The sequence below is a fragment of the Peromyscus californicus genome, unplaced genomic scaffold (assembly GCF_007827085.1).
Source record: "Peromyscus californicus insignis strain IS unplaced genomic scaffold, ASM782708v3 Scaffold_7__1_contigs__length_154581171, whole genome shotgun sequence".
NCBI lineage: Eukaryota > Metazoa > Chordata > Mammalia > Rodentia > Cricetidae > Peromyscus > Peromyscus californicus.
Genome location: NW_026294595.1, coordinates 76,643,679 through 76,657,133, shown reverse-complemented (window position 1 = coordinate 76,657,133; position 13,455 = coordinate 76,643,679). Strand labels below are relative to the sequence as shown.

Sequence of the window (13,455 nt, the reverse complement as noted above, 5' to 3'; positions counted from 1 at the left end):
ATCAAGGTGGACTGTTCCTGAGGAGGAGTGTGACCCCTGATGGTGACTTCAAGCCTCCGCAGGTGCATACTCCTACAGATTTACACACACGAACATGGAGACTCAGACACAGTTACGTAAAATCGAAATGCACTCCTCAGCTGCCCAAGCCGTGTATTAGGTGTTTAGTGGTTCTATGTGGCTACGGGCGACATCATAGATAGCATCAGGATGTGGACTGTCAGCTTTCGGGTAGCCTTTCACTTTCTGTTGCAAACACCATTGCAGTGGGTACCTATTCCACGGATGGCCTTGAGGTACCAGCCCCTAGGGCGTGGCCTCGGGCTAACGTAAGACCTGAGGGGGCACGTACACCTTGCTCTCTCTCTCCCTCACAGGCTTGGACAATGTGGACTGACTCAGGCTGCAGAAGCAGCGTGGGACTAGAAGCAGCAGGGGCCTACCTTGCCATCAGCCTTCCAGGACTCTGTGATGATTTTGCCTATCCTGTTTAGTGAGTTTTTCTCCCCAGTTTATATCATAATAAACTCCCTAATACCCTTAAGCAGACTCCCTTGGATTTCTCGCTATACACCATGAATCTTTTCTTGTTATTTTCCTATAGAAGCAAATATGCCATTACCCAGAAAGTGGGAGCATGGCTTTCCACGGCAGTGATGTATTCCTCAATCTGCTGGCCGTTCTCTGTCATAATTGAAGTATGTGCTTGTGTGCATACACACTTTTCAAGCATGAATGATAACGAGAACCGTTTGAAATATTTAAGAAACAAAGACAAAACCTATCACCTGGGATGGTACATTTGGGGACCAGGATTAAAGGTAGAGACTTTCTTGATCGGCCCTGGGTTCCTTACAGCCCTCCAGTCCTGGCTGAGTCACTCGGCCTCAGTTTCTTCATTAAGGGTGGAATCCCTGCTCCGCCTGCTTCCTGTGATTGGGTGTGATATGTTTGTTTGTTTGTTCCTTCCTATGTATGTATGTTTTCTTGTTTATTGAAAAGAGTCTCTGGTAGCCCAGGCTGGTCTTGAACTCCCTATGCACTTCTGACCCCCCATTTCCACTTCTGCAATGCTTGCATTACTGACATGTACAATTACACCGGTTTATGGGGTGCTAGTTCATGCTACACGGACACTCGGATGGAGCTGCATCCCCCAGCCCAGGGTTGGGGGAAATTTAGAAGCAGGGGATGTATGAATTAGGGAAGTGAAGCCTCAGTACCTAAAGCTGTGTGTGTCACCAAAGGCATGAAGAGACAAAGTCCATTTCTGTAAGAGTGTCAGGGTCCTGGCTGAAGTCGATGTGTCTTAGAGTCTGGGGAAGCCCCTAGCAACCAAGAGAAACATTGCAATTTACCCCTGCTGTGGGGGCTGGGCAGTCTTGATCCATTACCAAGCAATATTCTTTTATTGATTTGGTCAGGACGGTGTCACACTTGCTACTTGTTGGGCACTGTTGTAAAAAGTGCTTTACAAATACTTCCGGTACCCTGAGGAGTCACTGTTGGTGTACCCCTTTCCTGGAGAGAAAAATCAAGCCTCAGAGGTCAAGTACCTTGTCCAAGGTCACATAGTGGGTGAGAGTGTCTTGTCTGTCTGACTGACTGGCAAGTCTGCATTTCTTCATGGTGTCCTTCCTCTTACTCTGTTCCGTCTGTCCCGATCCTGTGTGGCCGTGAAGTTGATTTGGGTAGATTACTTATCTCGGGGGTATGAGATTTAGGTTTTGATATGAAGGCTGGTGACTGACATTTCAAACTCAGTAGCGTTGATTCTGGGATCCTGTCTGAGTTTAGTAGTGTGGAAAGGGGAGATGGGCTGTGGTGATAATGTGTTCCCCAATATATCGTGCACCCTAATAAACTTATCTGGGGTCAGAGAACGGAACAGCCACTAGATAGACATAGAGGCCAGAAAATGGTGGCACACACGCCTTTAATCCTATCACTTGGGAGACAGAGATCTATGCAGATCTCTGTGAGTTTAAAGCCACACTAGAAACAGCCAGGCATGGTGACTCATGCCTTTAATCCCAGGAAGTGACAGCAGAAAGCAGAAAGGTATATAAGGCGTGAGGACCAGGAAATAGAGCTGGTTAAGCTTTTAGGCTTTTGAACAGCACAGTTCAGCTGAGATTCATTCTGGATGAGGACTGAGAAGCTTCCAGTCTAAAGAAACAGGATCAGCTGAGGAATTGTCGAGGTGAGGAAGCTGTGGCTTGTTCTGCTTCTCTGACCTTCCATCATTGACCCCGATACCTGGCACCAGGTTTGTTCTTATTAATAAGACCATTTAATATTCGTGCTACAATGGGCTGGGAAGGCGGGCTGGCCTTGACATGGCGGTGACTTGCCTCTAGCTAGCTGGGTGCCCTCAGGTTGGTTACTTAACTTCTCTAACTTCAGATGGCATTTTGTGAGGGCTGAATAAGTCACCTTGGTGATAGTATGCTATCAGGCAGCTTGCTCACGGTTCATTCATGTTTAACTCCACCTGTGTCTTGAGCTAAGCCTTGTGTGTTCAGAGTGAGTGAATCTCCCGCCTGCCTTTAAGGTCTTCCTACCATGGCCTCCTGTAGCTGCAGAACTTCTCAGGCCTGGCGCTGGGGAATGGAAGTTCTAGGCCGTCCGTGTTGGCGTAATCCTGCGTTGGAGATTTTGGATAAATCTGTTTGCCCATTTGCTCCACATTTGTTGCTTCTAAATGGCTGCACTCCTAGGCCTTGTCTGTCTTGTCTTTTCTGATTCGTCATCATATCTGGGTCAGGACGAGCTGGTGCTTGAAGGGGCCGGTGCCTTAGCAGGTGTATACAGGGTGTGCCAACCTTTCTTCAGGCCCTTGTCGGCACGTCCTAGAGCATCCTCCCTTGGTCTCCATGCGGCTGCTTGGCTGTGTGACAAGCAGAGATGGTTTGGACCACATCCTCTCTTCATCTTGTCAGTAATTGAGAAGGACAAAGTGTGGGGGCTGAAAACAAGTCAGAGGGAACTTTTTGCTGTGCGTGTCCTCGACTCAGGGTGTGGGCACTGTGGTCGTTGTCCTTTGGGCTCAAAGTTACCCTTGTTTATAATGGTGCAGGCTGTGTTCCTGGAGCTGTCCCGTGTGACCAGGGCTGCCTCGGGTGCTGTGCAGGGTGCTGGGATAGCTTGGGGTGGGAGACCTGAGACCTGTAGCTGAGACATGGAGGAGGGGCAGGGGCCACCTTAGATCCTCTGGAATCTCAGGCCCTAGGAGAAGCGGCGTGTGTGCAGCCCTGACAATGAGTCCTGTGCAGTCCTCTGCTGCCCCGAGCTAGTGCCCCGAGCTAGTGCTAGAGTGGGTGGCAGCTTCATTGCCTTTGGTTTAAGGTCCTCACAAAGTGAGTTCATATCCGGTAATGACACAGTGAATTGCACTTCACAGGCCTTACAAAGCCGGGCCCAGGGATGCATCCTGTCTAAGTAGAGGGACCTTTGCCGGCAAGTGAAGCCTCCAGCCAGCCAGTGTTGGTAATCTGAGGGATCCACTGGTGTGCGTGTCGATCTTTCCAGACTTTTCTGTGTTTAGAAACCTGTTGAGACCCTCTCCAGAACTTAAGAGGCTTCTGCAACATTTATTCGTCAATTTTGCTAGCTGTTGCTTTGCTCGGTGTGCCGGGTTCCCAGCCAAAGACTATCTAAGAGAATGGCACGTGAAACTGCTTCCGTTAAGGCCAGCAGTTACGGGGTTACGAAGTGGGACGAGCCATCCTTCTTCTGGCCCTCGGGCTTATGAACCAGTGTGAGTAGGCCTACTGCCTGCACGAAGCCACCAGCACCTCTGTGCCTTCCTGACAACTTGCGTGGTCGTGGTTCTGGCTGTGGTGTCCCTCCTGTGTCCACCAAGTGCTGCAGCCCAGGCTGTGGGCCTTTCCTTGCCAACCTGCAGGCCGACAATCTTCCTTTGCTTTCTTCACTGGTCTCTGGGACTTATCTGAGTTAACTTGGCCCCAAGTAACAGTAAAAAAAAAAAAAAAAAAAAAAAAACAAACCAAAACTAAAACAAACAAACCAACCAAACCAAAACAAAAACACTGGGTGAGTGAAATCTGCTAAGCTCTCCAAGAGAAAGTGCCTTTGGCTGTTTCCTGTAGCACTCCAGTCTGCTGAGGTGATTGCAGCGATATGGGTCCAAGAGTGCTGAGAGAGAGCATGGAAGGAGCTAGCTATCCCTGAGGCCCAGGGCTCTGTCACACTGCTGGGCATGTCAGCTGATCTCATTTCATCCCTGGAGGTCCTGTGATGTTGGTACATTAGCACCTGAGGACATTACACTCACAGTGTCTGAAGTCATGAAACTTGGGAGGGCCCGAGTTAACTCCAGAACCCCAGAATCAAAGCTCATTGCAAAGCCATTGCCTTCCACCAGAGCTACCAGAGCTTGTGCTTTGCCAAAGGGAACAAGATTTTTGTTTGTGTGTGTGGAACTGGACATTGACCCCAAAGAGCTTATGGCATGCATACATGCTGAGCAAGTGCTCTCCCTCTGAGTTACATTCCCAGCCCTCTTTCCCTTCTCTCTCTCTCTCTCTCTCTCTCTCTCTCTCTCTCTCTCTCTCTCTCTTGGTGTGTGTGTGTGTGTGTGTGTGTGTGTGTGTGCAGTGCACTTGTGGAAGTCCAAGGACAGTTTGGGGAAGTTGGTTCTCCATTTTTATCACGTGGGTCCTAGGGATTGAACTCTGGGTTGTTATGCTCGGTGGCAGATGTCTTTACCTACTGATCCATCTTGCTGACACTTTTTATGGCTTTTTCCTTTTTATTTTGAGATGGGGGTCTAATTAAGGTATCCAGGTTGACCTTAGCACACTCTGTAGCCCAGGAATGCTTTTGATTGTGAATTCTTCTGCTTCAGCCTTCTGAGTTGCTGAGATTATAGGTCTGCACCTAGCCCTGCTCAGGAACAAGATTATATGACCTAACCTGACTGAATTAGTTGGATTTAGAAATGTGCAACGCAAAAGGAAGATCATTCTGGTAAAGGAGAACAAGAATTGGCTTAAAGCCTGGAAAAGGGCCTGGGGCAGGGTGTTAGGACAATTACATGGGACCCCGGGGACAGTTCCATGACCATCATTTTATCATCCCAGTACCGCAGTGCCTGGAGCTTATAGGCTCAATAAGTATTTATTGAATGAACAGGTACAAGAATAGTCATTTACCAGAGAGTGTGAGTCTCCTGAAGGGCAGGACCTGGGCCTTAGAGATTTTGAGTGCTTGATATGTTACAATGATTGTTACGCATCGAACAGTAAACATGTCCTGATGGACTGAATAAACACATGGCAGGTAGGAAAAGGATGGCAAGATGTGTCTGAGAGAAGAAACTCATGACCTGAGACATATTGAATAGCACGTAGTGGCTGATGGGGCAGAAGGCCTTTATTGTCAAGGAAAAGGAGCGTTTCCTTTTTCTTGAGGCATTCACAAAGGCTATCTTTCTGTTAGGGCTTGTGTGTATCTCAGTCATAGAGTGCTGGCCCATGCTCTAAGCCCGTGGGTCCATGCCTAGCACACACACACAGAGACACACCCATTCACACACACACACACCCCCACATACACACAGGGGGGGGAGGGAGAGAGAGAGGGGGGGGACAGGAGCCTCAGTGGCAGTAGAGGCTCTTGCTGTGTCTCTCTCTCTCCATTGATTTTAGGATCATTTAGCTAGAGAGTCTAGCCAACATCCTTTAGTTATATGTTTTCAGCCAGGTTCTCAGTAGAGGCTGCCTCTCATTTCAGGTGTTGGCTCAGAGTGGGGTTTTAAAGAAAGCCCAGAAGCAGCGTTGGGAGAAGCCTTTTCTGTGGGTGGCCAGAAACGTCTGGTCCTGAAGACACAGCGCAATCCTCACCTGGACTTATGACCCGAGGCCTTGCTCCCCTCCTGCCCATTGAGTTCCACAAGATGGGCTCCTTCCGCCGTCCCAGACCACGATTCATGAGCTCCCCCGTACTCAGCGAGCTGCCCCGCTTCCAGGCCGCCCGGCAGGCTCTGCAGCTGAGTTCCAACTCTGCCTGGAACAGGTAAGGGCCTGTGGGTCCAGCACCACCAGGGAGGTGTCTGGGATGATCTGGGGGTGGGCTGAACATCTGCCGCTCGGAGAGCTTTGCTCATGAAGTCTGATCATGGTGCAGGTGGTGAATGGGGCAAGCGCCCCTGTTTTCATAGAGGATGGAGCTCACTGTGAGTTCTAGCCTCTCAGGGTCAGTTTTGCCAGGCTGGGACCATTGAGTTAGAATTTACAGTTACTGTTCATGCCCCTTAACATCCTATACTGGGTGAGTATCTAAGGGTGGGGTCTTTCAAGTGACCTCATGTCACCCATTTCCTCTTTAGGAAGTTTCGGTGCATTTCTGTGCCAAGCTCATTGAGGGGGGTGTGCCACAGTCTCTTCCACCTGATCCACTGGTGCTTGGGAGAGGAGATGCAGCTTTGCAAGGTGTCCAGCGGAGCTTATGAACCAAGCCCTGAGCAGATCAGCCAATCAGCACTGCCCTGTAAGTCTGTGGGCTGCTGGTTTCCAAATCTGTGCTGGCCTCTGGATAAATGAAAGCATTACTGAATTCTCTGTGTGCTTTTTCAGTGACTGGCCATCAGGCACACTCAGCTGATGCAGCTCAGCAGGCCTGCCTGGAATGTTCTGGCATTCTGAGAATCATTGTCCTTTGTAAAATTCCTCAGCACAGACAAGATTATAATGAGTTCTTCGGCTGATGATGTGGGTGGAGGTCCCTGGAGTTGAGTGGAGTTGAGCCCCGACTGTGGCCCTTTAAGAGCCTAACTCTCTGCTGGTATACTTCCCTCCCTGGGGTGAAATAAAAGGGTAGTGAAGGCCCATGGAAAATTCTGCTCTAACAAGGCAAACAGTTGCAGTTTCTACGTGAGAAGATGGTGACTTCCCGGTTGTGAGACCAGACAGGGTCAGCTCCTGCTGGCAATGGATGCTTTCTGGATGCTTGCCGGTCCCAGTGATGGCAGTTCTCAGAGAGCCAATCCATTGCCTGTCTCCATGTGAGCAAGGGAAAGAAGCCCTCTGGGACTTACAAGGGGCCCGACACTGCCTTTGGATTCTTTTGCCTACGTCTCCTTAGTACTTCTGGGGCATTAAGGAGAGGGGCAGAGGATATGGCTGCAAGTATCCCCTAGGGCTTCCCAGCTCTTCCATGACCTCTCCTGTGAGCTGTTTGAAAAAATGGCCCCTGGAGGCAGATCACCTAACTGGGATGTGTTTCTGTCTCTTTGCAGTGTGCAGACAGCTGTGATCAACGTTTTCAAAGGGGGCGGCTTGCAGAGCAATGAGCTGTATGCACTGAACGAGAACATCAGGTACCTGGCTGGCCAAAACCAGTGCTGTTTCCATTAGGAGGCTTAGTGTCCTCCCCACCCACCATCTTGCTTAGTCCTTGCTGCTCCTCTGCTTGCTGTTAAATTGTTCTTGTGGCTGTTGTGTTGAGACCTTTACCTTCCAGACTTCTCATTCTGATAGGATGCCTATGCTCGTGTATGTTATGCACTTCATGCTGGGGGTGCAGGTGGATAGAGGGTAGCTGGCACTAATTCTGTAAACGTTTATTGAGCACTGTATTAGGCAATATGGCTTAGTGTTTGGAGCCAGATTACTTGAGATTTATACCTGTTAATAAAAGATTTAGTAACAAATATTAGAGTATATCTTTGGCTAGGTGCTGGAGCAGACATATGTGGACCCTGCTTTCCTGGGTTTTGTTTTTGTTATTGTTTTGTTCTGAGACAGTTTCAGGTAGCCTACACTGACCTTGAACTAACTATATAACTGAGATTGGCCTTGAACTCCTGATCCTTCTGTGTCCACCTCCTGGAGTTCTGGGATTACAAGTATGTGCTACTATCCCTGGCTTATAAAATGCCCAGGGCCTCTTGTACAGTGGGTGAGCATTCTGTCCACTGAGCCACATCCCCACCTCACCTTCTTGGCATGTACAGTCTGATGGGAAGATGATCATCAGTCAACCAATCACGGGCTGTGTGATGACTTGGCTGATATGATGAAAGCTTGTTAATATGACTTGGTCTTGCCAAGAGTCCAGGGACAGTGGAGGTGATGCTTCTGCTGTGATCTGAAGGTCAGCAGGGATTCATTAGGGAAGAGAGCTCCAGCGGGGAGAATCAGCAGGTGCATGGGGCCCTGTGCTTTCAGTGAAAGAGAGCCTAAGTACATAGGGTGCTGGAGGTGGGGTGGTGGTACAGTCGGGTTGTGTCTTGGTGAAAGGAGAGAGGAAACAGAGCTCAGAGCCCCTGGCTCATCTAGGACTAAGAAGTTGAATTAGCCAGTCTTTTAATTCCTCTCTGGGTATGTTAAATGCAGAACATCTAGGCTCAAGACCCAGCCCTGCAGTGGGTTAACAACAAACAAGGCTATTGTTCAAGCCTTGTTTACGTTGAATCAGGTCTGTGGTGAGGTCAGCTGGGTGTTTAAGAGCTCTGTTTTCATTCAAGCCTGTACAGCACATAAGCAAACGGTTATGTTACATTTCTACCTCCTGTTCAGCACATACGCCAACGGTTGTGTTACATTTCTACCTATGGACTTGAATTTCATGTCACAATTACATAAATGTGAAAAGAGAAAAAAGAGACCATCTAGCCCAAGGCCTCATTTTACAGGGAAGGAGAGTGAGGTCCCAAGGAGGTATGGTGTCAGGGGCAAAGCTGGGTCACCAGTCTCAGCCTTGCAAGAAAGAGCCCAGCTTACTCCAAGCACTGAGTTCCTCAGGCCCCAGTGGAAATATAAATAAATAATCCAACGGTTCAGGAATGTGCTAATTGTTTCTCACTTCAGGACACAGATCCTGACATTGTACTTCAAAGATCTTTGTGGGTAGCTAGGAAGGTGGGAGCCAACTCTGATGTCACCTGCCCCCATAGCTCAGGGAAGCAAGCAGCCCCCAGGTGCCAAGGGGCCTTCTGAATGGGGAGGCCGGCCGGGGAGCATGCAGAGATGCTCCCAAAAGACCTGAAATTAAGATTTTTTTAATGAAAAATTTCCTCTCATTTTTGTTTATTTTAAAACTTATTTCAGGGCCTCACTGTGTGTAGGCCTGGCTGTCCTGGAACCCACTATGTAGACCAAGCTGGCTTCAAACCCACAGAGATCTGCCTGCCTCTGCCTCCTGAGTACTGGAATTAAAGGCATATGCCATCATGCCCAGCTGTTTTACAGCTGTTTTTTTTGTTTTGTTGTTTTGTTTTTTCGAGACAGGGTTTCTCTGTGTAGCTTTGTGCCTTTCCTGGATCTCGCTTTGGAAGACCAGGCTGGCCTCGAACTCACAGAAATCCACCTGCCTCTGCCTCCCGAGTGCTGGGATTAAAGGCATGCGCCACCACCGCCCGTCTGTTTTACAGTTTTAAGCTTTATCTTTTTTTTTTAATTGGTGTATCTGACTTTCAAAAGTTGTTTTTTTTTTAAAAAGTAAATTTCTCTAAGTTTTGGTGCAGACATAACAAAACACCGCTGTGGTCTGAGTGTGGCTAATAAACTACCTGTCACTAAGAAGGGCCATAGTGTGTATGGAATGACATTTCTGTTGCCGAAATGTGTTGTGTCCTAGACAACTTGAGGAACCTCCTATGTACCCACACAGCTAGCTTTTCATTATGTAATTTATAGATGAGAGAATCATGAGAGAAACCACGTGACCTGCCTGCCCATGGTTGCACAACTCTAAAATGGGTCCAGATTTGAACTCCTGCCTGAGCACCTGCCTCTGGAATGCACACTAGTCTCCTTGGGTTACTGTGACAAGTACCACAGGCAGAGGGGCTTAAACAACAGAAATTTATTTCTTTATGTTCTGGAGCCCAGAGGCCCAAAGTCAAGGTGCTGACCAGCTCAGTTTCTGGTGATAACTAGCTCGTGATCACCACCTCACTATAAGCTCACATGACCTCTTCTTTGTACGTTCAAAGGTGGACAGCCAGCAAGTCCCTGAGAAGGACATGGGTCTGCCTTGAGGATTGTAGCTGAGCACCTCCCAAAGGACCCACCGTACTATCATTTGGGGAGGGTCAGAGCTTAGACGCAGGAACTGGGGGGCGGTGTGCACAGTTCAGCACACAGGGAAACCTCACTCTGCACCACATGGTGGTATCTGGGAGCAGTCTCTTTCTGGGGAGATGGTTGAACTGATGTCCATGGCTTTTTTTTTTCTGCTTTAGTTTCTTTTACAGGGCCTTGATGAGCACATCACTTACTGTGTGATGACTCTGCTCCCTGCCTCCCGAGAAACTGTGACCCTCCTTACAGTTTAGGGGTGCCACCAAAGGTTCTCTGCCTTCAGTCTGGTGGGAACTACAGGGGTTGGTGTTTGGAACAACAGCCCGGGTGTGAGTTCAGCCTAGAATAAGCTGTAGCTTTTAGAATGCAGAGCTTGGCCTCTGTTTGCCTCTGGGAGGTCTACTCTTTGGCCTCTCCACCCTAGTGGCTGGAGTGGAGGCAGGCCTCCCTAACACAGAGACACAGAGTAGACCTGGGAATATGAAGCATCTCCCAGGCATATATGTGACCCGGTGTCTTAGTTATTGTTCTATTGCTGTGAACAGACATGACCAAGGCAACCTTTTTAAAGGAAAACATCTAACTGGGGCCTTGCTTACAGTTTCAGAGGGTTAGTCCCTGATGTCATGACAGGAAGCAGACAAGCATGGTGCTGGAGGAGTAGCTGAGTGCTTTACATTCTGATCTACAAGCAGCAGGCAGAGAGATGGTGGGCCTGGCATGGGCTTTTGAAATCTCAAAGCCCAACCCCAGTTGCACACCTCCAACAAGGCCACACCTCCTAATCTTTCTAAACAGTTCCACTAACTGGGGACCAAACATGTAAACATATGAGCCTCTGGGGTCATTCCCATTCAAACCGCCATACCTGGACATCTGAAACTGCGTAACGCAAGCCACCCAATATGTTCCCATATCGGCAAATATCTGTAGACACAGCCACTCCATGGATCTCAGCACTGAAGTGGATGTGTCTCTCTCTCCACAATCTCACAGACACAGGGCTTTGAATTTCCTTTTTCTTCTCCTAAGCCCTGTTAGCAGGACAGATCTATGCTTTAACAGAGTGGAGGGCATAAAGGTGACAACATAGGACAGTAGGAATGTTGGAAAGAGGATGTGGTAGGAGGGAAGGCTGAGTTGTCCCCAGCCTCATTCTTCAGTTAATCTTGACAGTCCTACTATGTGGCATTATCTGTTCTAGGCTCAATAGAATGCTTTAATGTAAGAAAGCCAGCACCGCTGACTTCAGAGCCCTGCAGATCAAGATGAGTTAAGCCCCATGAGCTTGGGGAAGTTGCTTAAGTTTTCTCTGTCTGTTTTTTGTTTCATAAAATGTGGGTGATAGTAGCACCAACCTCATGGCAGTTGTGGGGATTGTGACCTGGCTGAAGTGGCCTTAGTACAGAGTCTGGTACAGAAGAATGTTTCACGAATGTTAGGCATACTCTATTCTGTTATGATGCGTGCTTGGGAACAGTGCTGTGCTAAGTGCTGTGAAGGATCCCACAGGGTAGTGTGATGAATTGTCCTAGGGACAGAATGAGCATGACGTTTCCCCGGTGTTTTGGATGAGGTGAGCTCACTTTGAACTTGAGAGTTGCAAGGACTGCTCAGAGTGTACTTGGAACTGAAGTTTGGGTGAGGCTGAGTTCTTCCAAGGACAGACAGCTATTTCTTCTTTCTGTGGAGACCAAATCTAAGAGGAAATGACTCTCTCATTCTTCCGTTCTATTCAGCCAAGCCTTTTGATGATCACCCAAGTCTAGTGTCAAAACCTGAATCCTCTCCCTTGGGTCTGATCCCAGCCAGGCTTGGCCACTTTTTCCACTCCACTTTCCCTTCCTCCCCCACCTCTTCTCTCTCTCTCTCTCTCTCTCTCTCTCTCTCTCTCTCTCTCTCTCTCTCTCTCTCTCTTGTGTGTGCATGCATGTGTGTATACACTTGATGGGTGGGCAGAGGTCGATATCAGTGTCTTTGTTTGTTTTGTTTTGTTTTTTGTTTTTTTGAGACAGGGTTTCTCTGTGTAGTTTTTGTGCCTGTCCTGGATTTCACTCTGTAGACCAGGCTGGCCTCGAACTCACAGAGATCTGCCTGGCTCTGATATCAGTGTCTTATTAATTTTCCTTATTTATGGCTTCCTTGGGCACCTGCACAAATGTGGTTCACACACACACACACACACACACACACACACGGATTAGGGTTTTAACCTTGTTTTTGAGACACTGAACCCAGGCTCTATCTATTTGACTGGGCTGGGTAACCAGTGAGATCTAGGAAACCACCCCAATCCCAATGCTGGCATTACAGACCCACACCACCATGCTCAGCTCTTATGTGGGTCTTGGAATACAAATCAGATCCTCATGTTTGGGCAGTGGGCATTTTCCTGACAGCTTCCCATGGCCCTCTTTCTCACTATATAGTCGAAATGAACCTGGGAGGAGTGGATGCTTGCAAGTGGGAGCCAGTGCGCAAGACGGCCGAAAGTCAGGGAAGAACTTTGGTCCAAGTGTACCTAAGTTCTAAAACAATATTGAATTTATAGACAAGTGTTTCCAGACCTTAGGACAAAGTCCATCTAAAACAGAGTGGCCAGTTTTCCCCAAATAAAGTCAAGGCACCTGCTTTGTCGATATGAAAGCCATAAATCAGGATAGTTTCTATTTGCAACTGCCTTAGGAAACAGAACATGATTTGATATCCTCAAAGGAAGGGAATGATCTTTCTGAAATAGACTTATTTTGACCAGATTGCCAGTCATCACTGTTCACAGTGCTGGCTCAACCACACACCTTCCTGGAGCTTGGACGTGGTGTTTTTTTGTTTTTGTTTTTTTTTGTTTGTTTGTTTGTTTCTTTTTGGTGTTTCGAGACAGGGTTTCTCTGTGTAGCTTTGCGCCTTTCCTGGAACTCACTCTGTAGCCCAGGCTGGCCTTGAACTCACAGGGATCTGCCTGGCTCTGCCTCCGAGTGCTGGGATTAAAGGCGTGCGCCACCACCGCCTAGCTTTGGACGTGGTATTTAACACTCCCGCCTCACCCCTGACTGGAGGTCTGAGTTTCAGGAAATCTTCTGGAAGCAGGGGTGGCTGAGTCCTGATGTGGATCACATTCTTCCTCAGCAAACAGCTTTTTCCACTCTTATCTGGAGCGCAAGGAGAGTGAGCAAATCAAGATTGATAGACACAAATTTTTGTGAGAACCTGGGTTGGGGTTATAGACGGAGGGATCATTGGTGCTGTTATCCGCTTACTGAATGTTTATGGTGGGCTCCGGGTCTCTGGCGTGTTCTGGGGCAGTCATTGAGATGGGTGGCTCAGAGCTTGCAGCAGAGAAGAGGCAGGCAGGGAGCTGTCACCTGCTGTTTTAAGTGGGGTGGCAGCAGATGGGCACATCATCAGA

The 13,455-nt window shown here is 48.4% G+C and overlaps 1 protein-coding gene across 12 annotated transcripts in view; it reads left to right on the top strand.

Annotated features, from left to right (window-relative positions):
- Prr5l (proline rich 5 like) overlaps positions 1-13,455 on the top strand; it is a 190,133-nt gene that overhangs the window by 123,041 nt on the left and 53,637 nt on the right. For 11 of the 12 annotated variants that reach the window (XM_052726439.1, XM_052726431.1, XM_052726430.1 and 8 more), the window contains 2 exons: positions 5,758-6,039; positions 7,262-7,342. In XM_052726439.1, the coding sequence (XP_052582399.1) occupies positions 5,876-6,039; positions 7,262-7,342 (245 nt within the window). In that variant the 5' untranslated portion in view covers positions 5,758-5,875. Of the gene's footprint in view, positions 1-473; positions 494-5,757; positions 6,040-7,261; positions 7,343-13,455 lie in introns of those variants that run through there. The other variant, XM_052726441.1, reaches the window with a different exon arrangement.